The sequence below is a fragment of the Leptonychotes weddellii genome, chromosome 5 (assembly GCF_054177405.1).
Source record: "Leptonychotes weddellii isolate Sample4059 chromosome 5, ASM5417740v2, whole genome shotgun sequence".
NCBI lineage: Eukaryota > Metazoa > Chordata > Mammalia > Carnivora > Phocidae > Leptonychotes > Leptonychotes weddellii.
Genome location: NC_138373.1, coordinates 50,526,205 through 50,554,148, shown reverse-complemented (window position 1 = coordinate 50,554,148; position 27,944 = coordinate 50,526,205). Strand labels below are relative to the sequence as shown.

The window sequence follows — 27,944 nt, the reverse complement described above, 5'->3', positions numbered from 1 at the left end:
AGTTAAAAGAAACAAATGTGGGTCTACTTTCAAATTCCTTGCTTTTTTATTATTTTGAAATTAACATTCCTGTCTCTCACATACAAACACAGAAGGCATTTTTTTTTAATTGGCTGCTAGACCTTCCTTCACAATTGCAGAGGTAACAATGATCTTAGTACTTTAAATATATACATTATAACTTGGAAAAAGATTAGATAAAATAAACTTTAAGAAAATTTTCAGGCACACTGTTCTATCAAATTCCAGTAACAGAGGAAATTTTAAAATCTCAAAATCTTGCATCAAAAGAAATAAAAATTCCATACCTCGGTCACTGCGATAGAAAAGCTGAAGCTGGGAAGTGTGGTGAGTATAACACACATCATCATAACAGGTCTCCTAGCAAAGGAGAAAAAAATAAGCAAAAGCAATAATGTACCAGATCAACAGTTCCTGTTACATTTTGCTAATTTTGCAGTTCCTGTTCCATTCATCTATAGTTTTTCTAAGAAACTACTGCTTCCTTATTTCCATTTCCGAAATGTTTGAGTATGGCAAAGGGCAACACACACAAAAACCGGAATATTTTTCTAGAACAAAGGGGTGAGAGATTTCCAAATAACTAGCAAACCATGGACTTCTAAGAGCATTTCTGTGCAAGACAAGACAAGTGACATTCAACATTTTCATTATTATTTGGAATCCTGCCCAAGAGTTCTGGCTCCAGTGACCAACTGAAAAAAAAAAAAAAACACATGACTTTCTTAAGTATTATATTATATCCTATGTCTAAAATTGATTTTGCAAAAAAGACATTTAGAGATTGTATACCAAGAGTGACTTCAAGTGAAAACATTTGGATATTTCTTACTTGAACCAAAAAAATTATATATATATAAATATATATAAAATGAAATGTGTGATTTTATATATCATATATATATACATATATAAAATCACATATATCACATATATATTATATACACAAAGATATAAAATTTTATGTCTATCGCATATATATAAAAATCACACATATATGTATGTATATATACATATATATGATATATAAAAATCACATGGGGCACCTGGGTGGCTCAGTCGTTAAGCATCTGCCTTCAGCTCAGGTCATGATCCCAGAGTCCTGGGATCGAGCCCCACATCGGGCTCCCTGCTGAGTGGGGAGCCTGCTTCTCCCTCTCCTTCGCTCCCCCTGCTGGTGTTCCTGCTCTCACTATCTCTCTCTCTGTCAAATAAATGAATAAAATCTTTAAAAAATAAATAAATAAATAAATAAATAAATAAAAATCACATAAATTTTCACATTTGTTTTTTGGACCACTTCTTAAACCTTACATGATCAATTAATCAAATAGTTATTGTTATATAATACATATATAATACATAAAATACGACTGAAAGAATTAAAATATATATTTAGCATCATTAATATATGGTAAGACAAAATATACTCAAAGCTTTTGTATAATGAAATACTTACCTCCTCTTTCCTTAAATATTCATTTCACTAATTACACATTTTACTAATTACATTTATATGATAATGTGTTTCTAAGTACAAAAAGTGTTGAACTCTTTCAAATAACTAAGGATTTCTCCTTGGTACTACCATGTTTCCGTCGATCCCAGCCTTCTAGGTATAGACATAAATTAGAGGGCAGGATAGACACGTCTCCCAACCAGACCCAATATGACCTGCTAAAACCAGAGGTACAATGGGGCTTTTAAAGGGTAGCTTTGCCTCCTTTTCTGAGCCCAGATCTAGGTTCCTGCAGCACCTCGTTCTCTAAGACTAGCTAGAGCCTTCATGGAGCCCTCTTCTTCTCAACTTGTGCTCAAAAATAGACAGGAGTGCCCCAGGGATTACTCCCATTGCTCTTCTCTATCTATATTTTCTCCCTCAATTATCTAAGCCAATCCCATGGTTTTAAATACCACCCACTTATCCATGACTTCCAAATATTATATATTATTTATATGTTATATAAATATTTATATAAATTATTATATATAAAATATATATTGATATATGAATTATACAAAATATAATAATATATGTAAGATATAAATTATATGTGTGTGTATATATCTATATCTATATCTATATCTATATCTATATATATATATATATGATTTTTTTGGTTCAAGTAAGAAATATCCAAATGTTTTCACTTGAAGTCATTCTTGGTATACAATCTCTAAATGTCTTTTCTGAAAAATCAAAATCAAAATTATATATATATAAATATTCCTGATTCTGGGCTTGTATGCCCAATTCTATTTGTTACCTCCACTTGGATGTCTCATAGGCAATCCAGATTCAACATGCCTGAAAAAGACTCCACAACCTTCTCCATACCTGTTCTGATTATTGTCAAATGCTGTCTGGTTTACTGCAAGTAGATTTACTGAAAACACATTTCCAATCCATCCTTTGCTAACACTGTAGCTCATCCGCTGTCATCTCTCATCTGACTTCCTAACCGATTTCCTGTTAGTGTTTCTATTCTTGCCTAGCAGTGTTTTCTCCACAGAGCAAACAGTTATATTTTTAAAATGTAAAACACATCTTATCACTGCCCTGCTCAAAAATCTCCAATGATGAGGGGTGGGGTGAATGGAGAGTTAGTGTTTGGTGAAGACAAAGTTTCAGTTTTGCAAGATGAAAAGAGTTCTATGGATGGACGGTTGGTGACCGCACAACAGTGTGAATGGACTTAATGCCACTGATCTATACGCTTAAAAATGGTTAAGATGGTCAATTTTATGTTATGTGTATTTTTCAAAAAACACACACGTTTGTGCATTTTACATAATTTTTAAAAATCTCTGATACATGAGTAATGTAATTAGAATAAAACTGGAACCTATTACTCTAGCCTACATGTTCTACATGATGTGGTTTCTCTTCTTTCTCCTACTCGTTCTCATTTAGAATGACCTTCCTCTCTCCCAAAAACCACTTAACTCCAGCCATTATGGCCTTCTAAGTTATTTCATGATCACAGCAACCTCACCCCACCTTCAAATTGTACACTGGCTACTCCTTTTACTCCCAGATCTTCCATGTCTGACACCCATTGTCATCCAAATTATATAAATTTACAGCCCTATGACTATCTGAAATTCTGCTGATTATTTCTTGTTTACCATTTTACACATTCTTCTTTGCCAATCCCCCAAACTAAGTTCCATGGAAGCAGAAAACTTATCTCAGTGGTTTCACTACATTATCTCCACTGGCTAGCACAATGTTTTTGAACCATTTTTGTAGCAGTGAAACTTCTGAGAACCTGGTAAATCCTATGGGCCTTTCTCAAAACATAATTTTTAAAAACAAAACAAAGCAATTATGTTGAAATACAGTTATCCAAATTCTTTTAAAATTTTGATATAGTAATATATGTCCCTATCTATGAACACATTCTCTTCTTATTTCCTGTGGAGTACTCAAGATCTAGTGGAAACTGAAATCATTCATAAACCATAATAGGAAGTACCTGCAATGTGATATGAAAAGACCTATGTAATGAAATTACAGGTTCTGGTAATACTACTGTGGTTTGTTACCAACATTCAAAATGGAAAGAAATGATAGCTTTCAATTAGAGGTTAGTGAAAATAAAGATGCAACCTGTTTCTAATCCAAGTTCTGTGTTTTATGTAACCAGAAATAATGATAATTTGTATTTAAAAATCTTGACTTACTGCTAACATATGTTTATAATTTATTAATAAGTGTTGTGTGGGTTAAATTCTGTTCTCCCCCCCTCCAAAGATATGTTGATGTTCCAACTCCTGGTACCTTACAATGTAATCTCATTTGGCAATAGGGTCTTTCTAGAGGTAGTAAGTTAAAATGAGGTCATTAGGTGGCCCCTAATCCAATGTGACTGGTGCCCTTATAAAGTGGGAAATTTTGGAGAATGTACAGATGAAAGGTTATGTGAAGCAACATAGTGAGACACCACATGATGATGAAGGCAGAGATCAAGCAGGGTGATGCATCTCTAAGGCAAGGTATGCCGGAGGGCCAGCGAACCACCAGCCCTCAGAAGGAACCAACCAACACAGTGATCTCAAGACTTCTAGCCTCCAGAACGGGCAGACAATACATGTCTGTTGTTAAGAAACCCACTTAGAAGTTCTTTGTTATGGCCACCCTACAAAACAAATGCAGATTTTGCTGTAAGGAGGTGGGGTACTCCTGTAACAAATACCTAAAAATGTGGAAGCAGCTTGGAAGGGGGTAATGGGTTATCTGGAAGAGTCTGAAGATTGGTGATAGGAAAAGGCTAGACTGTTAGAAAAATATGGGTGTTACAGAAGATTCTGGTGGAAGCTCAGAAAGGAAAGAGGAGAGCTGCAGAGAAAGCCTCTATCAACCCTAGACAGTACGCACATTGTCATGAACAGAAATGCCACAAATATGAATGTTAAAGGTGTTTCTGGTGAAGTCTCAGGCAGCACTCAGGACCATGTTATTGGAAACTGGAGAAAAGGTGATCCTTTCTATAAAGTGGCAGAACACTTGGTGGAACTGCGCTCTGCTGGGTAGAGAGTGGAACTTAACGGTTGATGAACTCCGATACTTAACTGAGATTTCTATGCAAAGCACTGAAGGCACTGCCTGGTTTCTCCTTGCTGCTTAGAGCAAAATTCAAGAGGAGAGAGAGAAATTGAAGAAGGAATTGTTAAGCAAAAGGGAACCAGAACTTGAATATTTGGAAATTTCAGTCCATCCATATTGTAAAAAATGAGAGGGGCGTCTGGGTGGCTCAGTCGGTTAAGCATCTGCCTCTGGCTCAGGTCATGATCCCAGGGTCCTGGGATCGAGCCCCACGTCGGGCTCCCTGCACGGTGCGGAGTCTGCTTCTCCCTCTCCCTCTGCCCCTCCACCCCATTCATGCTGTCTCTCTCTCTCTCTCTCAAACAAAATCTCGAGAGAGCATGTTCTAGAGAGGATACTAAGGGTGTGGCCTGTGAATCCAATCAGCTATCTCAACAGAAATACTGCCACTGACAGTCAGCTTGGACAAAAAGGGGACAGAGATGGGACAAAAGGAAGGAAAGCTATTAGCCTTCCGGGAGTCAAGAGGCAGGAAGTGGGCTGCTAGAGCTATTTGGCTGTGAACATGTATTATCCTTCAAGAAAAGGGAAGAATGACTCTGACAGTGCTTTAGAGGCCCAAGAGGCTGTCACTGCCACCATGGGCCCAGAGGTTTCCTCCTCGGACGTGGAGGCCAGGAAAAGGATGGAGCCCCCAGCGCCTGATACGCCCAGAGGACACAGTGTCCAGCCACAGAGGATTATTCTCAAGCCTTAAACTTTAGTGACATTTGCCCTGTTGGATTTCAGTGAATCTACTTTGCATGTGGGAAGAACATGAATTTTGGGGAGAGCCAGAGGGCAGACTGTCATGGGTTGAAGTATGTTCCCCCAAAAGAGACGTGTTGAAGTCCCAACCCCCAGGACCTCAGAATGTGACTGTATTGGAAAGAGTGTCTCTCCAGAGGTAATAAGTTAAAATTAGGTCAACAGGGTGGGCCCTAATCCAATGTGACTGGTGTCCTTACAAAAAGGGAAAATTTGGAGACAGACATACACAGAGGGAAGACTATGTGAGGAGACACAGGGAGAACACCATGTGATGATGAAGAGATCAGGGTAATGCATCAATATGCTAAGGAAAGCTGAAGAGTACCAGCAAACCCCCAGAAGCTGGAAGAGAGGCCTGGAACAGATTCTCCCTCACAGCCCTCAGAAGGAACCAACCAACACCTTGACCTTAGATTTTTAGTCTCCAGAATTAGGGGACAGTACATTTCTATTGTTTAAGCTCCCAAGTTTGTGGTACTTGGTAACAGCAATTCTAGGAAATTCACACAATGAAATTTATGTTGGAAATCCCATAGACAGACACATCTTTGAAGGTGTACTTATGCTAAGACTAGTGTAAGGCTGTAACCAGAGTACAGAACTGCTGAGGAGAAGGACTTGTGGACATGGTGTAAGTTCCAGATGGAAGGATGAGTCAGGGCACTACCAGGAGAGCTCTGTGGGCATCTGGAGTAAATTAGAAAGAAGGACTCCCCCAGAAGTAGGCCTACAAAGAAAGACCTGACTGAGCTCAGCCATGATGAGTTAATGATTCATATTTGTGCAGCAAGAATTCTGGCCCTGAGATTTTTCACAGACAAAGCACGGTGAGTGGAACAGGTCAGATAACGTGGGAAACCACTCTATGCTCGGAAACTCATACACATTCTCTATCATTTAGCTCTTCAAGTCCAAGTTCCCTTCCTTGTCTTTCAAGACTTCCCACAATCTGCCATTAACTTCCCAACAAAAAATAATAACCCTCCTACTTGACACTAACCCCAGTGAGCTCATACTATAAGCCAAGCTCTGCATTCATCCATTCACCCATTCATCTAAAATGTTGTTAAATGTGTGAACTACACTCTGTTCCTGGGATGGAAGGCCACGTAAGACACACTCTGACTTTATGGCACTTACAGGCTCATGGAAGTTGCCTAAGCACAAGATGAGGTAACTGCAATGACAGCAAGTTTTTCGAGAAGTCACACCCTCAGTGATGAAAATGACACAGCTGTAGTTGAAGTCAATACATCACACCAAGAGCTGAAGTTGACAGCTGTATCCATAGGACATCAGAGTATCAATGAGATCACCTGAACATTAACAACTCAGCCATCATCCCAAGGAAATATCCAAAAGGGTAAAAGGTCCAGAAATTATAGAACAAGAATACCTGATGAAACCTGCACACCATAGAAGACTTAGCAGAGCGCTTGAGATGGCAGAGTGATGTAACTCCTTTTAATATTAGAAAAATTTTAATATATACACTTTCCTCTGAGGTCACTGATGTCACTCAGAGGAAAGTCACCCCCAGAGACACAGTTTTGGGAACCACCATCATATAAGTGGCAGTTTATATTTTGAGCCAATGAGAACACTTGCAAAGCAATAAAAAGGGGAAGTGGGGGGGGCACCCGGGTGGCTCAGTCGGTTAGGCATCCAACTCTTTTTTTTTTAAAGATTTTATTTATTTATTTGACAGAGAGAGACACAGCGAGAGAGGGAACACAAGCAGGGGAAGTGGGAGAGGGAGAAGCAGGCTTCCCGCCGAGCAGGGAGCCTGATGCAGGGCTCGATCCCAGGACCCTGAGATCATGACCTGAGCTGAAGGCAGTCGTTTAACCGACTGAGCCACCCAGGTGCCCCAAGCATCCAACTCTTGACCTCAGTTCAGGTCTTGATCTCAGGGTTGTCAGTTTAAGCCCCACACTGGGCTCCATGCTAGACATGGAGCCTACTTAAAAGGAAGGGGGGCGGTTCCTAGAGAATTGGGTAGAGCTCCTGGCCATGGCCAAATTCACTGGCATATAAAGGGAGGGCAGAGGACATGAAGTCTGAAGAAGATGGGGAGGAACTTTCATGGTGGCAGATTTTATTTTCATATACAGAAATAAGGAAGACTATTCTCAGAATTAGAGACACAAAAACTAGTGCATTCCCCTTAAAATCAGAGGTCCATTGTCTATCTGTATTGTGAGAAATAGCATAGGAGAAGAACTCTAAGGTGCCTTCTAGCTTTAGGATTCTGTGGTATAATGTCAATACCATTGTACAAGCAAGAGGGAGATTAGATTTTTAAGGGGCAGGACTAATGTGCAGAGAACATTTTTCAAGAAGATTATTATTCTGTCAACAAAGACTGTAAAAGAGTGGGGGGGCGGTGGGGAGAAGAAGCAAAAGACAAGGACACCAGCTGGTGAAGGTTATCAGAGCCACAGCATTAGTTAATAAAATGTTCTTCATGCTTCCTTGAGCAAAACAACCAGGATAAATAATCTGATAGTGGATTTGAACACAGGAAAATTTGGGGAACCATGTCCATGTATGATGGCCCTGGAAATTAGTGCCTAACCAGGGTGAGGTTAACAGTCATGGAGAACAAAGAGGTGATGCAAGAGAGATGAAAGAGGAAGAATTAATGGAATCTGGTGACTTATTGCACAAGGTGGGAGAGAAAAGCAAAAGTAAATATATTCCTGATTTACTGGATATGGTGGGGCAAGGAAGAAAAAGTCTATAGTCAAGTATCACAAAATTCTTGCAAATGAATAGAAGATGGACAGATCCACTGAAAGAAAGAGGAGTGCTCTGGGAAGAAGTAACTTAAGCACCAGTGTTTAGTTCATGGTAACTTACTGATGACCTTCCCAGGTCTGAAAAGAGCAAGCTCTACCTTCCTTCAGTTTAACCAGCCTGTCCAGCAGTGCCCAGGCATTATTACCACTGTGCACATGACTTGTGTATGCCACTGTGGAATAGTAAGGTGCTCAAGAGACCAGGCTCTGGAGACAGAACACCCCATCGTCAGTGATGGCTCCACAGCACACTGGCTGTGTGGTCTTGTAATTTCTGTGCCCCAATTTCCTCATTTGTAAGATGAACACTGTAAGTGTTTACTTACATATAAAGGTCAGAGAATTGGGGCACCTGGGTGGCTCAGTCGTTAAGCGACTGCCTTCAGCTCAGGTCATGGTCCCAGGGTCCTGGGATCGAGCCCCACATCGGGCTCCCTGTTCGGCGGGAAGCCTGCTTGTGTTCCCTCTCTCACTGTGTCTCTCTCTGTCAAATAAATAAATCTTTAAAAAAAAAATAAAAAAATAAAGGTCAGAGAATTAACTAAAATAATACAGGCAATGTGTTTACCACGATGTTTGGTACATAGTGCTACTATTGAACAGCTTTCAATAAGTACTTCTCTTATTTTACTACGACTACAACTACTACTACTATTACTACCACTATCTTAAACAAATCAACAGCAAATCATGTCTAATAGGCTAAGGACTTAAGCAAGTAAAATGCAGTCCAAAATGTTGGCATGTTTCAAACATGGCACTGCCTGGAATTCATGACATGTCATGATTTAAGTAATTGTACTCTGAAAGATGAGAGAATTCCTGAAATGCAGCCCTGGGTCCCAAGGCATTCTGGGAATCCCCACAAATCCTCCATTATTATCCTATCCCCAGGTGCTCTCTTCATTGAGATAGGCTCCAGTTGCAGACTAGCCTTGTAGCTCAATGGTTTCACTCATTCACTGATATCCCAGGAAAGGGATTTCTCTTATTTACTGGGATATACAATTTGGTGTGTATATAAATAGCTTTTCCTCATTCCTCAACCATATCCCTAGTCTATTATGAATTATGACAGGCATCTCTAAAAAGGAACAATCATTCTAAAGAGAATGAGGAAGTGTTTCACAAGAGTAAAGGAAAGAGCACTGGATTAAAGTTCAGACTCTACTGTTGATTTAGTGTGCATGTCTTAAGATCTCTGGCATTGTTTCCTCCCTTAAAAAATAGGAATTATATCCACTTGGTCAACTTCACAACACTGGCATGCAGGTCAAGTGAAAAAATAAAACATAGAAGCACTGTATAAGTGCCAAATACTTTATGAGATATTCATGATATCACTATATTGGCCTTCATTTTTCTCAAAGGATAAAAGAGACCTACAAGATTTTCCAAATTCAACGAATATCACTTATAGCATATAATTTTCTTCATCATCACTTCTCAGAGTCATTCTGAGGATTAAACAAGATCATGTTTTATTTATTTATTTATTTGGTTTTTTTAATTAGAGAGAGTGCACAGGGTGGGGAGGGGCAGAAGAAGAGAGAGAATCTTAAGCAGGCTCCACACTGAGCTCAGAGAATCATACGCAGGCTCCACACAGGGCTCAGTCTCACAACACTGAGATCACGATCCGAGCCAAAATCAAGAGTTGGACACTTATCCAAGCCACCCAGGCGGCCCTAAAGAAGATCATGTCTTAAATGGAAATACTAAATTCAGCCTGAGGTAATAACAATAATATTCATTGAATCCATACTATGTGCCAGGCATTATGCTTAGAACTTTATGTGCATAATTTTATTCAGTTTCTTAAAACAGCACTCAAATGAAAAAGATATGGTTGTCCCTGTTACGCTCATGAGAAAATTAAGATTCAAAGAACTTAATTAACACACAAATCCTCACAGTCAATGTCAAAGCTGAGATTTGAACTTAGGTCTGTACCTCTCAGCTGTATGGCCAGGGCACACTCTTTACTAGCTGTATGACTCATTCTCTACTGAATACCAGCTTCATGGGGTTAATAATGCCATCATTACTTACAATAGGCTCATAACAATCTATCTGTGAATGCTAAGGATCTTTAAGATTTTGTGTAAACAACTATTTAAGCATTCTTTAAAAATCATTATTTCAATCCCTACCTTCTATAATACCAATTGTTTTTGCATCATCTTCATCTAGCAATTAAGATAAACACTCTGCCTTACCACATATATTAAAATATCCATATACACAATGTTGAGAATCATATAGAATATCCAAATATACATCTTTGGAGGGAATATATCTTAATGACACCAAAAGAGTTGCGTTGATCTTGAAATACACTTGGCATTCAAAGACAGAAAAAAAATAAAGGAAAAGTTACACAAGATAAAGGAAAGAGCACAGATTCAGACCAATCTGGGCTTAAAATCCCAGCTCCACCACTTATGAATTTATTACCTGACAAAGTTGATCACTTGTTAGAGTTTCTATTTCTTTATCCCTAAAATGAGAACACTAGCACATAGCTTGCCAGGCTGTCATAAAGCTTAATTTTAATAGTACAGAATGTGTAAAGTTTCTAGAATAGTGCTAGGTAACTCTTCTCTTCTATGCCAGTAAGAGATAGCAATATGACAGTGCTCACGAAGGAGGCCATGAGGAAACAGTTTCACAGTTGCACTAAAACTAAACAACCTATCGTATATTATTTAAGAACACCTGTGGCCAGTCACACCTACAAAGAAAATGAAAGACCAGAAGAGTATTTCCCCAAAGAATTCACTGGAACATATAACTGTGACACAGCCTAAGACTCATTAGCACAAGGGGAGGACGTGGACCAGATTTGTAAAACAAAATGTGTACTGGGGAGTAGAAATGAAAGACTACTCTCTTCCTTACCCTCAATTTACCCCAGCAGATTGGGATCTTGTCATTCAAAGACACAGATTAGGAGAGTGGTTAGAAGTACCGATTATGGAGTCAGATGGATGGAGGTCCAAAGTCTGGTCCTCTCACTCACTAGTTAAATGACCAGGGAAGTTGCATAACCTCTCTAATCATAAATTTCCTCTTGGGAATAATAATGATGAACTCAGGAAAATACCTACTTTACAAGGTAGTATAGAAGGAAATGAAATTCACATGTAAATCTCTCAGCACATACATGATCGGTAAAGCAGCAGTTATAACTTAATGATGATGATGATAACTCATATGGAAGGTTTGCTGCCTGAATGATATTCAGAACTTAGAGTCCCAGAGATTTGAGTCAATGTAAAAAAATATATGGAGTGCCTTTCTGGGCTGGAGTAAACCAATGGTTTCTACAGTTATTTGGATATTCCATCCTTCCCTCAAAACTCCCAGCCCAGCCAGGAGTCCTGAACCATCAAAGTAACTTCTAGGTGGTGTGAGGAATGAAGGGCCCAGCTCAGCTCCAAACCTGCTCCATAGGTAATCCTGGGACTTTGGGTCAAGGTTTGGAAAATCCCTAAACCCCATTCATAAATGCAGTGTCAACCAAATGGTTTATTTCCAGAAACCCTTCAATATATTTGCCCTCAGGGAACTTTAAGTCCCCTGGCAAGGTTCGTGAAACCACATCTAGAATAGGCACCCAGAGAACACCTGTGAACTCCACACTTCAGTTTTCCCCTTCTGTACCCTCCTGATACAACTAGACTGCTGTCTTTATGATTTTTACATTTCTGCCCTTGTTAAAATTCCCAGCTGCTTGCTTTTCAAATGTGTTGATGTTTTTTTACTTTAAAATAAAAGATCAGTATGAGGGATGCCTGGGTGGCTCAGTCGGTTAAGCGTCTGCCTTTGGCTCAGGTCATGATCCCAGGGTCTTGGGATGGAGACCTAAATCAGGCTCCCTGCTCAGCAGGAGCCTGCTTCTCCCTCTCTCTCTGCCCCTCCCCCTGTTGTGCTCTCCCTCTCTCTGTCATATGAATAAATAAAATCTTTAAAATAAATAAATAAATAAAAGATCAGTATGAAAGAAGGTTTAATGAAGCAAAAAAAAACAAAAAAATCTCAGATGAGTAAAAATCAGATCTGAAGCTCTAAAAGGAAAAATATATTAGTACCAGAGATTATTTGTACTTAATCCATATAGGTGATATGGTCATCAAATTACTGCTGAACCAACATTAAATCTTAATTTATTTAAAATATTTCTATATTATTATTGAAGCAGTTCCCACCCCCCCCACACACACACACCAGGGAAACAGAATTTACTAACATAGTAAAGTATTATTTTTTAAATCTGAGTAAAGAGCCTAGTTGCTTAAAAATCTCAGTTGGTTAAGAGTCAAAGGATGCTTTAGACCTGCAAAACAATGCAATATAAACATTTCAGAATAGACATTACTTTGTTTTGCACAAAAGTAAAATTCTATGTTATAATCTTACAATTATGATTTCTATAAATTAACTATGTTAACTTTATGCAGTTCAGTGTACAGAAGAATTAGGTCCAACATTTAGTACTCAGGATATCATAGACTCATGCTAACTGCAAGCTTATAAACACATGTAACATGTTGCTATCAGTCAGGAAAAATGCCCCTATTTTTTTTTTTAAAGGAAGATACCATAATATCAACACATTTATAGAAATGGTACTAATTACTTCTCACTAATCATAATGCACATACATTATGTACATTTGTGCTATGCTAACATCCTTACCTGTAGTACCTGAGAAAGTATCTTTGAAAGCATCACAGAGCTCCCCTGCTTTAGAACGCTTTTACTTACCATCCTTTAATTTTTTTGGAAAGGTGATGCTTCTTGTATAAGAGAACTTTTATGGGAACCCAAATCAGTAGAGTTACCAAAGCCACATAGGCGATTGAAGAGGAAACAATCAGCCAATAATGCGTTTTCTCGGGGCTGCCCTCTCTGCTTTGATAGGCAGTGGCAAACTGTTCCACAATCACGAGCGTGGGAATGGAGAAAGCAGCAAACTCAAGAAGTTCAAAAACCAGGAGCTTGATTAGTCTTCCAGAAGCCATCCTGAGGAAGGGCAAGCTGCTGAGGATCAAACACTCCTCCTTTGGTTGTGAGCAGCATATGGACACCAATACTGAGCTAGGATCAAGTTCCTTGTACTGAAATCACTAACCAGTGACTTTTTATTCTTTTATTGACCCTCATTGGGTTCAATGATCTTCCAACTTAACAAGCGAGGCCTCTTAAAGAAACAGAACAGTTGTGGAAATGATCACTTAATGTGTTTGCACGTCCATTATTCAAAGTCAAATGAATTTCTGAATATGCTTTGCAGCACTGGTAAAAAGCAGGTCTTTCAGTGTAAGCTCGGATTGCCAATTGGAGCACAAAAAATTTTATGCAATATTTAACATTTGTTCAGTAGAACCATTGGAATTATATAATTTTAGAGTTAAAGGAGAAGGAGAGCTATAATCCAATCCCCAATTTCTGTATCTAAGCAAATCCAGGCAAAAAGAGATACCCAAAACCTGGGTCTTCATCATGGAAGACTACCTCTTGTTTTTATTCAAAGTGCTTGAAAAAGGAGTTTGGATTCACACTGCCAACCTCCTAACCAGATTGCTTCCTGGTACTCGAACTATTTTTCTTGCACGTTAATTGTTATGTAACCCAGATTAACATTTTTATTTTGCTGGTGAGGAAACCAACATATGTTGGAAACTTGTTATCAGGATTGACATATTAAGAGCTGTCTATATCTAGTCCAAAAGCATATCAAATATTTAAAAGACAACAACTGTCTCCATGATTATCCTCCCTTCAAACACTACTTGTGAGCACCTGCAATGAGCACTTTGCCTTTGCTAGGTGCTGGGGTGTGAAGGTGAATGGACAAAAGATTTCTGCCCTAAAAATGCTCAAAGTCCAATAGAGAAAACAAACCTGTGAACAACAAAAATCGCTGAGGTCATAAGTACAACTTAAGTGCTATGGTAACACAGAGGAGAACTTCCTCTTTCGGCTGTGGGAAGGGGAGGGAGAGATAGGGATGAGGAAGACAGATGGCAGGTTTTGGGGTGTCGGTAACATTCCAGACACAAAAAAAGAAGCCAGGAGGCTGGTGTGGTTATGAGAATCTGGTGTCACATGGCAGGAAGTAGAGACAGGTGATGTTAGAATTGGCTGGGGTCAGAATGTAAATGTTCCTTGAGGGATTTGGGTGTGGGATGGGGTGGGGTGGGGTGGGGTGGGGTGTGTGTGTGTGTGTGTGTGTGTGTGTGTGTGTGTGTGTGTGGCAGTCAGTGAAAAGGCAATGTTTTCTGGACAGAAGAGCCACTTAACTTGATCACGTGGAAAGCGTAGTGAGTGCTGCTGGTGTGGAGGAAGGACGGGAGCAGTGTTAACCTGGAGGTGGGGAAGCCAGGAGGGAAGCCACAGAGCAAACTGGGCAGGAGGGAGAGACTTTGCTGCAACCAATGAAGCAAGAACCACGAGGGAAGCACTGATCCTGATCCCTTCCACATGCTTGCTTCTTTAGATGGCTTCCCCTGTGCCTGCTGGCAGCCTGACACATGCCAGTATTTCTCTGGGTTCCTCTCTGCACAGGCAGAAGGGGCCCTGCGCTGCCTGGCTCCCCGGTGCACCTAGGATTCTGGTAGCGGCTCTGAGGATTACGGCCTCCTGCCCTCCCACTGCAACACAATTAGTCAGCCGGTTCCTCAAGCTATTTCATTTGAACTTGAATTTCCAATCTGCTGATGTTTAGCAGATGTCCTCTCAAATGAACGAAGAGACCTGGAAGACTGGTACCAAGAACAGGAAAGGACAAGGTAGAAAAGCCATCCAACCCGTAGTTCTGTCACCAACTGTTTCTAATATCACATAATTGTCATTGATTCTCTGTATCATCCCTGACAAAACTTTCAATTTAAGAGAGACTGGATATAAATTAGACTCTAACCTCCTAGCCCTCTGTCTTGAGTCATCAGTGCTATGTTGTGTTATAATTTCTTCTACAAATTCTGTGTATTAACAGGAATTGTGACCTGGGCATTTGAAGACAGTTGTTGAATAAAATTGCCTGGCTCCAAGCAAAAGGACTCTGGCCCAGGTCTTTAATTCCATTTTAAATACTCAATTTTTATTTCCATGTATGGGAATTTAAAAATGGCACTCACTTTATATTTCTCACATATAATTTTCCTCCAGTTCCTAATCTCTCTTCACCTTTACCTTCAAAGACAGCATTCATGTGATGTGACCTGCAGTTCTCTATGGCATGGAAAGCTCTGATAACTAGCTGTGCTTTCTCTGAACAGGAGGGAGGTTGTGATGCTTGCCCACTACCCACAACAAGCCCACCTCCACGTAAAGGAAAGAGCACCTGTGTTCACATTGTTTATAAACACTTCCTGTGAGCAGATCATGGTAGAGATACAGTCCTTCCTGACTGATATTCCGGTTAGGGATACGTCACCAATGCACAGGTAAGACCTGAGAACATTGATGGAGTGAGCTGGGCATGTCAGGGCTGTGAAGGGCTCTCCCAGCACCATCCTCCACGCCCCTCTCCAGCCACATTTGGTTGAATAGGCCCTGGGCCGCAGAATGTCCCTCCGTAAACTGGGCCACGTGATCCAGCTTAGAAATTTGAACCAAGAAACGTGGGAGACTTTGGTAAGTGGAATTAAAGGAGGCCATGATTTGAAGTCAGGATTAAAACGACCCAAACTGTATGTGCTAGAACTCCCCCTGGCATGTTGTGACACTAGGTACTTATTTGCTGAATGAACCAAGAAACAAATGGAAGCCAAGTGGTGAGGGAAAGGAAGAATGAGTAAAGAAGCCAACACAGAGAGTGAAAAGACTGGAAGAGATCAACAGGGAGAGGCAACCAAAGGGCTTACAAAACGGGCTCTTCGGTCTTGGCAACCAAAAGGACTTGAGTACAAGAAAGGAATATGTTTATGAGCAGAGGCCAAATATTATACAAAAACAAGATGTAAGGCTACTGGATGATTCAGAAGAAGGGACTGAAAAAAAAAATCAGAGTAGAGTTGATCAGAGAGGGCTTCTCGCAGGAGGTAAGTTTTGGCCGAACTGATTTTTCGATTGACTCAAAGCAATATCCATATATTACTACAGCAACCTTCTCTGTGTCATATAATGACATTTTCTTTGAAAATTAGTTCTAAGACTGTTCATGATATAGTGAGTCAGGAGAGGGGTAGGAGAGAGAAGCAGGCTGCAGATGCTATGTATACCAGTGTGAATGGCGCAATCTCATTTTTGTTTTAAAATATCATAGCTGTGGATTTAAGCATAAATAAAAAATCCAGAAACATACTCATCAAACTAACAGTGCTGCCCCTGGGGAATGGGTGAGGTGGGGTGAAGGGGTTTTCACTTTTGATTTATTAATATTTGCATAACTGTAATATTTCACCAGCATAAAAATTAGAAAATAATTTTAGCTTAGTAACAATTAAACAAGGCAATTCTGGCTTAATAAAAATTTAATGTTCTATTTTTTAAATCTTTCCTCCACCAGTTTGTTTTCCCTAACTTCTCAGCAAAAGCAACATAAATAAATTCCACTTCCGGGCGCCTGGGTGGCTCAGTTGGTTGGGCGACTGCCTTCCACTCAGGTCATAATCCTGGAGTCCCTGGATCGAGTCCCGCATCGGGCTCCCTGCTCGGCAGGGAGTCTGCTTCTCCCTCTGACCCTCCCCCCTCTCATGTGCTCTCTCTCATTCTCTCTCTCTCAAATAAATAAATAAAATCTTTAAAAAATAAAAAAATAAAAAAAAAATAAATTCCACTTCCATTTATCCCTTAGACGGCAGCTCTAAAGAGCAATGAAGTAGCCAAGAGGCAAGCAGATGGGGAGAGCCTTGAATAACGGTTTGCTGGGGAGTGTGGGCAGAATTTTATTGCCTTCTCCTGATCTCACATGAGAGCAGGAAGAACATAGCCTTCCTCCCGCAGGCCCCACTCTAAGAGTTTCCTCCCCGCTGAAAACTTTCCCTACTCTCCTCCTCCAAACGGAAGCAAGCCTTTCCTCCTTTGAGTCACAACACCTACTGAATCCTTCTGGATTCACCCACATCTGTACTGTAGCACTTGTTTCCCTATGTGGTTTGCACACTGGGTCCCCTACAAACTGGAAGCTCCCTGAAGGCAGAGAACACTTGCTTTCATCTTTGTGTCATCATACCTCAGCACGGCACTTCTAGCACGTCATAGGCCCTTGAAAGATCTTGTGGAAGGAACGGATGGAGATGAAGGGTAAGAGAAGTGGTGGGCAGGAAGGGGAATGTGCCAAGCTTTGATAATGGCTAATTCATCTTTTATTACAAGGGAATCCTGGCTCTCACACTGACCTTTCAGAAGGAGAAATCATGTATTACCTGTCCCAATACAATCTGTCCTCTCAGCCTACGAGATTTAATTTCCTTGTGTGGCCCAATTACAGCCCCCAGGTTTCCTTCCTGCACAGCCATGGCTCTGTAAGGTCTCTACAGAAGAGAGAAAACAAAGACTCTGGGGATTGCAGTTTCTTCATCTCAAGATGCATGTTAGGAAAAGACCATGCCTCTTTGCAAGCATTCACAAAGACTTAGGTCTCAGTGTTACAGTATCTTTCCCAACCTTCTCTAATCCATATGCCCTCAAAAAAGCATATTCCATAATGGATTTGAACCATTAACAAAGGAGGCTGGGGAGGACCGGCTGGTATTTGTCTGGACCAAGGCATAACCTTTAATTATTTAAGAGTCCTCAGCTCTTCTAAAGTATCTATTTGTCTAAAATTTTGGGAGGCAGGGTAGATTCCTTCATCAGGGATAGAAAACAAGCTAGCAACATTAAGCTACTGGGAGGAAATAATGCTAGACCCCTAACTTAGAGACAAAGACAAAAGGAGATGAGAGAGGGTTTGAAATCACCTACCCTTCAGCTGAGACCAGTTTATGCCAATCCTGATTCTTTCCCTTCTAAGTCCCCTGATGAGTCCACCATGCAAGTAACTGGAAGGACACGGAGGGGGACATTTTCACATCCCCAAATTCTTTACTTGGATTAATCCAAGACTGATTCGAAGAACTCTGCCCCTTACTCTGCTTTTTAATGCTGGGTTTAACAACTTCCTGGTAGGAAACAGATCGGGTTTTCTGGAGCTGGGTCTGTGGTGGAAAGACTGAGTCTTGTGGTTAGAACTCACTTCCACGTAGGAATGTTGATGCAGTGTTTTTTATTTTAGTAAGCAGAAGATATCATGCTGTCCAGGGTAACACCTGTTCCCCACACTTCCAACTGTCATTTCCTTCCTGCAGGCAGGAAGCTAAAAATTCAAAGTCTCTTAAATTGTTAGTAAGATCATTTGTAATCTCAAGGTTTGTTCATTGTTTTCAGGGTAGGGTCTGTGAAACAAAATGTACAGACAGCCAGGAATGTTCTGGCATATCTGTGGTTTGTTTCCTGTAATCGTATGGTGTTGATGTGCAGAACGGCAGGGGCTGGTAGCAGTGAAACTGTTCTGCAGATCGAGCTGGATCTATGGAGAGCCTAGGGAAGAGGCTGGACCTAATCACTGATTCTTTACAATTTCCAAAGAGTAGTTCCAAAATACATTACTGATCCTCACAAGCAGGTGTCACCAAACAAATCACGGGAAGTGAATTCGGTAAGATTATATCACCAACTGATTATGCCCCTTTTATCAACGTTATGCTATCACAGTCCAGACAACATTCAATTTATATTATAGGAAAAAAAGTACAATTTCATCTTCTTGACTATTGAATAAAACAACTTTGTAAGAGCAAGGACAACAGCATATTCACTTATGCAACCCTTTTCATATCTGGTATTTATTTAGTGACGCTATTCTTGAAATTAAAATTTGGAGAATGTCCTTACTTTTTAAAAAATAATCATGCTCCCCTGAAATATTTTTTCTATTAAAATTGTCCAGATCTCAAAAATTTAAAGAAGGGAAGGAAGGAAGAAAGGAAGAAAAATGATTTAAGATTTCCCATTACACAAATTGTGTGTAGTGGCATATAAATGGGAGCTATTAAAAATAGACCATTAAAGAAAAGAGGAAGTCACTTCATTCTGTACAACGATCCTCAGATTTTATTTTTTAAGAGACTACAACAATCTGGGTTAGCCTTTCAATATTCCAAAGTAATAGACTTAAGCAAATAAATAAATCCTATTTAAATGTAGATGCAGCCCTAATTAATTACTGTATATTCATCCCAAAGTTCACAAAAATGGGCGCCTGGGTGGCTCAGATGGTTGGGCGTCTGCCTTCGGCTCAGGTCATGATCCCTGGGTCCTGGGATCGAGTCCTGCATCGGGCTCCCTGCTGGGCGGGGAGCCTGCTTCTCCCTCTGCCTCTGCCTCTCTCTCTCTCTCTGACTTTCATGAACAAATAAGTAAAACATTTTAATAAAATAAAAAAAATGATTTAATCTATATTTCCTAAATCTTCGCTGCTAAGGACTTGGTAAGTTTGTAGCTCTTCAATTTTTTCTTACTTAAGATAAAATAACTTGACAACAATGTTAGTAGACATGGCCATATCTTTGCCAAGTACACAGAAATGACAACTATCCAGTTATTTTGGTTAATGTAGGTAAAAGATAAAATTTCCAAGTGGGTTGCCTAAATGTAGTGTTCCCTAACTCCACTGGGTGGTGCAAGTTTTATTTTGTTTTAATCACCGATTTTAAGTCAGTATTTTTAAAATGATATTATGGGTTTGAAATCTTCTAACCTAAATTACTCATTTAAAAATTTAGACTATAAAGGCATACAAGTTATGTGTCTTCTTGTACTATGCATATTTGGCCCATTTAGTTCCAAAAACATTTAAGTTCGCTTATCTCTTCTCTGTCCAAAGCAGCCCACTGGCTCCCCATCTCGTTTTGAGTAAAAGCCCAAGGCTTTACCAGAATTTTCAAGGCCTTCCACAATCTTTCCCAACCACCTTTCTGTCTAACTTAATTTTCCATTACTCTCCCTCTCACTGTTCTCTTCGATGTTCTCCAAACATGCCAGACATATAGGCTTCACCCATTATGAAGCCTTTGTCCTTGCTATTCTCCCCCCCAAAAAACATCCTAAGAGCCAACTACCTCATTTTCTTTAGGTCTTTACATGACACTTTTGCTGCCAGACTGCTTATCCAAAATTTCAACACACCCCCCTCCTCAATTTCCTAATCTTTTCCCTCCTTTATTTTCCCTCTCATTACTTAACAACATGTTTATTTGACTTACTTATTATATTAATTGTCTGCTCTCTCAACTGGAACGTAAGTTTCTTTAGGGCAGAAACTTACCAGTTTTGGTCTCTGTTATATACTCAAACCTAGACTAGTGCTTGGCCCATAATAAGATCTCAATAAATATTTGTTGACTGAGTGACAAAATGAATTCACAAATGAACTGAGTGGACCCTCCATGCTAGCTATCGTGCTTATGCCAGGGTATAAAGATGACCAAGACACACTCTCTGCCCTTATAAGCTTACAGTCTAATTGAACAGACATTTCCGCAAGTAATTTCAATAGAAGCACAATGAGAGATGTACACCCAAGTCGTTATGGAAGCAAAGAGGACAGCAACATGGAGGTTCGGGTAAAGCTTCCTGACAAAAAAAAAAGAAAGAAAATAGGCACATTTTCTGTGCTCAGGAAACTAGTCTAGCTACAGAAATACGATACTCAAATACAAAGGTCAAAAGGGAAATTTTAAAATATCTTGAGACTAATGAAGACAAAAACACAACGTACCAAAGCTTAAGGGATATAATAAAAAAGGTACTAAGAGTTTACAGTGATAAGATCTCAAACATACAACCTAAATTTATACCTCAAGTAACCAGAAAAAGAAGAACTAAACTCAAAGTTAGTAGAAGGATGGAAATAATAAAGGTCAGAGAGGAAATGGATAAAATAAAGAATGGAAAAATACAAAAATAAATAAAACTAAGAGTTGGTTTTTAAAAAGACAAAATCAACAAACCCTTAGCTAGACCAAGTATGAAAAAAAGAAAGACTCAAATAAATAAAATCAGAAATTAAAATATGAGACATTACCATTTATGCCACAGAAGTAAAAATATCATAAGAAACTATTATGAACAATTATATGATGAAGAGTTGGACAACCCAGAAGAAATGAATAAATTTTTAGAAACATAAAACCTAAGAATAAATCAAGATGAAACAGAAAGGGCGCCTGGGTGGCTCAGTTGGTTAAGTGTCCAACTCTTGATTTTGGCTCAGGTCATGATCTCAGGATCGTGAAATTGAGCCCTGCATTGGGCTCTGCGCTGGGCATGGAGCCTGCCTAAGAATCTCTCTCTCCCTCTCCCTCTGCCCCTTTCCTTGTTCACATGGGTGAGTGCATTCTCTCTCTCAAAAAAAAAAAAAAAAAGGGATGAAACAGACCAATAACAAATACTGAGATTGATCAATAATCAGGAAACTCCCAGCAAAAAAAAAAAAAGAAAAGAAAAAAGCCCAGGAGCTGAGTGCTTCATAGGTGAATTCTATCAAACATTTAAAAATAATTAATGGTAATCCTTTTTAAACTCTTCCAAAAAATAGAGGGAACACTTCCAAATTCATTTCATAGGCCAGCAATCACCCTCATATCAACACCAGACGAAAACACCACAAGAAAACTACAGGTCAATATACTTGATGAACATGGATGTAAAAATCCTCAACAAATGGGGCGCCTGGGTGGCTCAGTCCTTAAGCATCTGCCTTCGGCTCAGGTCATGATCCCAGGGTCCTGGGATCAAGCCCCGCATCGGGCTCCCTGCTCAGTGGGAAGCCTGCTTATCCTTCTCCTGCTCCCCCTGCTTGTGTTCCCTCTCTCACTGTCTCTCTCTGTCAAATACATAAAATATTTTAAAAAAATAAAAAAATAAAATCCTCAACAAATTATTAGCAAACCTAACTCAACAGCACATTAAAAGTATCACATACCATAACCAAGTGAGATTTATCCCTGGGATGCAAGAATGGGTCAACATACGTGGATCAAACAATGTGACACATCACATTAACAGAATGAAAGACAAAAAACAATCACATGATCATTTAAATAAGTGCAAAAAAAATATTTAACAAAATTAACTACCTTTTCATGATACTCTCAAAAAAAAAAAGTACAGAAGGAACTTGCCTCAACTCAATAAAAGCCATATATGAAAAGGCCAAAGCTCACATCACACTCAATGGTAAAAAGCCAAAATCTTTTCCCCTAAAATCTGGAACATGACAACACCTGTTAGGATGGCTATTACTCCACAGGTACTTTAAAAACCAGTGGGTTTAGCCCAGGGAGAGCCAGAGAGCAAGAGGAAATGGAGTCCCTGCCCTTAAAGAGCCAACATAATAAATAACCCTGCTGAGACAGCACAGAAACAGCAGTTTGAAAAGTGCCTGTGGTATTACATAAGGTAGATTCATTTACTAATCTCAGAACACGCCCTATAGGGGAAGAGATCTTCAGGAGACTTCTCCAAGAATAAAAGTGCCGGCTGGTGCCATTTCTTTTCCCAACCCCTGCCTAGATAGTCATACATTTGTGGGAACCAGTGTAAACATTCTCCACCTATTTTGTTGGCACTGCCCTCACATTCCCCTGTGGTCCTGCCTTATCCAACCCACCATTTTGGCTGATATCCCTCCAAAGCCCTTGCCCTCGCCACACCCTATAAGCTGCCCCAGTAGGGACTAGTGCCACTCCAAAGTGATTCCTTCCCTAGAAAGAGGGGGAGATAACCCCACACACCAGTGTGCCCACAGTTCCAGCAGGTGAGACTTTCAGCTGGCTGTGCAGGGAGAGAGCCCTGCTGTTCAGTGCATATGGCTAGTATGCTAGTCAGCTAGTCTGACTAATGACATCACCCACCTACAAGCCCATGGTGACCTCAGAAAGGCCACTCAACAATGCAGGACCGAATCCTGCCCAGTGTACTCACAGTAGGCAAAGTGGGTCATTGCAGCTGACTGGAATGAAGCAAACAAGGTTCAGCCCTAACAAAAGAAAGTGTGTGGCCCACAGAGGGGACGCATCCGGAATGCCTGGTTCTGGTGGCTGGAGAGCACTGTGCTACAGGGACCTCTTCTACACAAGGCAACTACTTTTAAGACCAGGAGATGTAGCTAACCTTCCTAATACACAGAAACAAACAGAGAGTAAGAAAAAATGAGGAATATGTCCCAAATGAAAGGACAGGTCAAATACACAAAAGAGCTAAATGAAATGGCGATCATCAATACCTGATAAATAATTCAAAGTGATGATCATAAAGATACTCACTGGACTTGACAAAAGAGTGAAGAATCTCAGTGAGACCTTCAACAAAGAGAGAGAAAATACAAAAAAGAACCAGTCAGAGATGAAGAACTCAATAGCAGAAATAAAATCTACACTACAGCAGATTGGAGGATGCAGAAAAACAGGCTGGCAATCTGGAAGTCAGAGTAATGGAAAGCAACCAAGCTGAACTCAAAAAGAACAAAGAATAATAAACAAAAAATGAGAATAGGTTAAAGGAACTCAGTGACATCATCAAGTAAAATGCAACAACATTATAGAAATCCCAAAAGGAGAAGAAAGAGCGAAGGGAGCAAAAAACTTTTCTGAAGAAATAATAGCTGAAAATTTCCTTAATCTGGGAAAGAAGAGACATCCAGATCCAAGAAGCACCAAAAAATCCTAACAAAACCAACCCAAGGAGGTCTGACTCTTGATTTTGGCTCAAGTCATGATTTCAGGGTCCTGGGATCAAGCCCTGCATCAGGCTCCCTGATTAGCAGGGGTGGGGGGGTCTGCTTGTCCCTCTCCCTCTGCCCCACCCCCTCCGGTTGTGCTCTGTCTCTAATAAATAAATTAAAAAAATTTTTTTTTAAAAAGAAAGTATAGGGATGGAAAAACATATACCATGTAAATGAGAACAAAACAAAAAAACATAAAAAACAGGAAGCAATACTTATATCAGACAAAACAGACTTTAAAAAAAAGATTGTGGCAAGAGACAAAATGGAGCACTACATAATAATAAAGGGAACAATCCAACAAGAGGATATAACAATTGTAAATATCTATACACCCAACAGAGGAGCACCTAAATACATAAAACAATTATTAACAGACATAAAGGGAGAAATTGACAGTAATACAATAATAGTAGGGTACTTTAACACCCCACTTACATCAATGGATAGATTATCCAGATGGAAAATCAACAAGGAAACAGGGGCTTAGAATGACACATTAGACCAGATGGGCCTAACAGATGTATATGGAAGAGCCCAGCCAAAAACAACAGAATACATTCTTTTCAAGTGCACATGGAACATTCTCCAAGATAGATCACATGTCAAGATAGAAAAAAAGTCTCAATAAATTCTAGAAGACTGAAATCATATCAAGCATCTTTTCTGACCACAGTGGTATGAAACTGGAAATCAATTACAAGAAAAAAATCAAAATAACAGAAATACATGGAAGGTTAAAAAAAAAGTCAACAAAAAATGAATGAATCAACAAAGAAATCAAAAAGGAAATAAAAAAATACATAGAGACAAATGAAAATGAAAAAACAATGGTCCGAAATCTTTGGGATGCAGCAAAAGCAGTCCTGAGAGGAAAGTTTATAGCAATACAGCCCACCTACCTCAAGAAACAAGAAAAATCTCAAATAAAAAACAACCTTATACCTAAAGGAGCTAGAAAAAGAACAAAGCCCAAAGTTAGTAGAAGGAAGGAAATAACAAAGATTAGAGCAGAAATAAATGAAATAGAGACTAAGAAAAGCAATAAAACAGATCAATGAAACCAGGAGCTTGTTCTTCAAAAAGGTAGAGAAAATTGATAAACCTTTAGACAGACTCATTAGGAAAAAAGAGTGAGAACTCAAATAAATAAAATCAGTAATGAATGAGAAATAACAACCATACCACAGAAATACAAAGAATTGTAAGAGAATATTATGAAGAATTATATGTCCACAAATTGGATGTGTAAGAATTGAATAAATTCCTAGAAACATACAATCTTCCAAAACTGAATCAAGAAGAAATAGAAAATTTGAACAAACTGATTACTAGCAATGAATTTGGATCAGTAATCAAAAAACTCCAAACAAACAAAAGTCCAGGACCAGATGGCTTCACAGGTGAATTCTACCAAACATTTAAAAAAGAGGTAATATCTATTCTTTTCAAACTATTCCAAAAAAACATAGAAGTTAGGAAAACTTCCTAAGTCATTCTACAAAGCTAGCATTACCCTGATACCAAAACCAGATAAAGATGCTACCAAAAACAAAAAACAAAACAAAAAAAAACAAAACTGCAGGCCAATATCTCTGATGAACATAGATGCAAAAATCCTCAACAAAATAAAAGCAAACTGAATCCAACAATACATTTTAAAAAATCATTCACCATGATCAAGTAGTATTTATTCCTGGGATGCAACAGTGGTTCAATATTCACAAATCAGTCAATGTGATACACCACATTAATAAAACAAGAATAAAAGTCATATGATCATCTCAATAGATGCAGAAAAAGCATTTGACAAAGTACAACATCCATTCATGATAAAAACTCTCAATGAAATAGGTTCAGAGGGAAGATACCGCAACATAATAAAGGCCGTACGTGGAAAACCCACAGCTAACATCAGACTCAATGGTGGAAAACAGAGCTTTTCCTCTAAGGTCAGGAATAAGACAAGCATGCCTGCTCTTGGAACTTTTATTCAACAGAATACTGGAAGTCCTAGCTGCAGCAATCAGATAATAAAATGAATTAAAAGGCATTCAAATTGGTAAGGAAGAAGTAAAACTAGATGTGCAGATGACATGATACTGTATATAGAAAACCCTAGAAACTCCACCAAAAAACTTACAAAATGAATTCAGTAAAGTTGCAGGATACAAAATTAATATACAGAAATCTGTTGTGTTTATATTCACTAATAATGAACTATCAGAAAGAGAAATTAACAATCCAACTTATAATTATACCAAAAAATAAAATACCTAGGAATAAACTTAACCAAGGAAATGAAACATGTGTACTCTCAAAACTATAAGACGCTGATGAAAGAAATTGAAGATGACATAAACAAATGGAAAGATATTCCATGCTTGTGGGATTAGAAGAATTAATATTGTTAAAATATCCTCATTACCCAAAGCAATCTACAGATTCAATGCTATCTCTTCACAGACCTAGAACCAATAGGACAAAAATTTGTATGGAGCCACAAAAGACTGGGCAATCAAAGCAATCTTGAGAAAGAAGACTAGAGATGGAGATATCACAATCCCAGATTTTGAGATACATTACAAAGGTGTAGTAATCAAAACAGGATGGTACTGGCACAGAAACAGACACATAAATCAATGGAACAAAACAGAGAACCCAGAAGTAAGCCTATGCTTACTGCAGCATTATTTACAATAGCCAAAATATGGAAGCAACCCAAGTATCCATCAATAGATGAATGGATAGAGATATGGTATATATATATATACACACCCAAAAGAATATTACTCAGCCATAAAAAAAAAAGATGAGATCTTGCCATGTGCAGCAACATGGGTAGACCCAGAGGGCATTATGCTCAGTGAAATAAATCAGAGAAAGACAAATACCATGTAATTTCACTTACAGGCGGAATCTAAAAGCAAAAACAAAAACAATCAAACAAAATAGACTCTTAAATGCAGAGATCAAACTGGTAGTTGCCAGAGGGGAAGTGTAGTGGGGGATGGGTGAAACAGATAAAGGGGATTAAGAGGTACAAACTTCTAAAGTATTAAATAAGTGCACAGAAAAGTACAGCACAGATAATATAGCCAAAAATATAACAACATTTAGTGACAGATGGTGACTACACTTGTGTTGAGCACTGAGTAATGTACAGAATTGTTAAATCATTGCGTTGTACGTCTTAAACGAATATAACACTGTATAATTAAACTTCAATTAAAAATGCAGAAAAATGTAATAAATAAGTCAAATTATACAAGTAGAAAATAGGATGGTGGTTATCAGGGGATGGAGGGAGATATGGGAAGTTCATATTCAATGGGGATGAAGCTATAGTTCTACAAGGTAAGTCCCAGACATCTGCTGTACAACATTATGGCAATAGTTAGCAATAAGGTATTTTGCACTTATACGAGGACAGATCTCATGTTAAGTGTTCTTACTACAAAAACAACAAAACAATTCCAGGAAACTTTGGGCAGTGATGGATATGTTCATTACCTTGATTGTGGTGATGGTAATATATATGTGTACACATATATCCAAACTCACAAATTTGTCTCTATTTAAATATAAATATAATTATTTATATGCCCGTTACCACATCAATAAGCAGGGAAAATTTTTTTGTTCCAAAGCATTAAAATGATTAATGCTTATATCTATCTGACTTCCCAGTTGCAATATTAGCACCATCTCCTTATAATACTTAACACATTACTAAACTCCTCCCTGTGCTGTACTTTTAAATGCATGCGTTTTATTTCCTTATACATTTATGACATCCTTAAAGGCAGGTAGAGTATTTTGCTGCATTTCAAGGACCCCACCACCACCCCCAGTTTTGATGGTTTACTAGGAGGACTCACATGTTCAGCATATTGTACTCAAGGCTATCATTTATTACCCCAAAAGGACTCCAAACCAAATCAACAAAGGGAAAAGGTGCTTGGGGTGGTGAAGTCTAGGGGAA

General features: G+C 39.0%; 1 protein-coding gene across 1 annotated transcript in view; it reads right to left on the bottom strand.

Moving 5' to 3' along the window:
* The window catches only part of TMEM236 (transmembrane protein 236), a 33,711-nt gene extending 19,346 nt beyond the window's left edge, over positions 1-14,365 (bottom strand). The window contains exons 1-2 of the mRNA XM_031031247.2: positions 12,952-14,365; positions 309-381 (exon numbers count right to left, since the gene is read on the bottom strand). Coding sequence (XP_030887107.2) covers positions 309-381; positions 12,952-13,208 — 330 coding nt within the window. The 5' untranslated portion in view covers positions 13,209-14,365. The remainder of the gene's footprint in view (positions 1-308; positions 382-12,951) is intronic.
* Between the last annotated feature and the right edge of the window lie 13,579 nt (positions 14,366-27,944).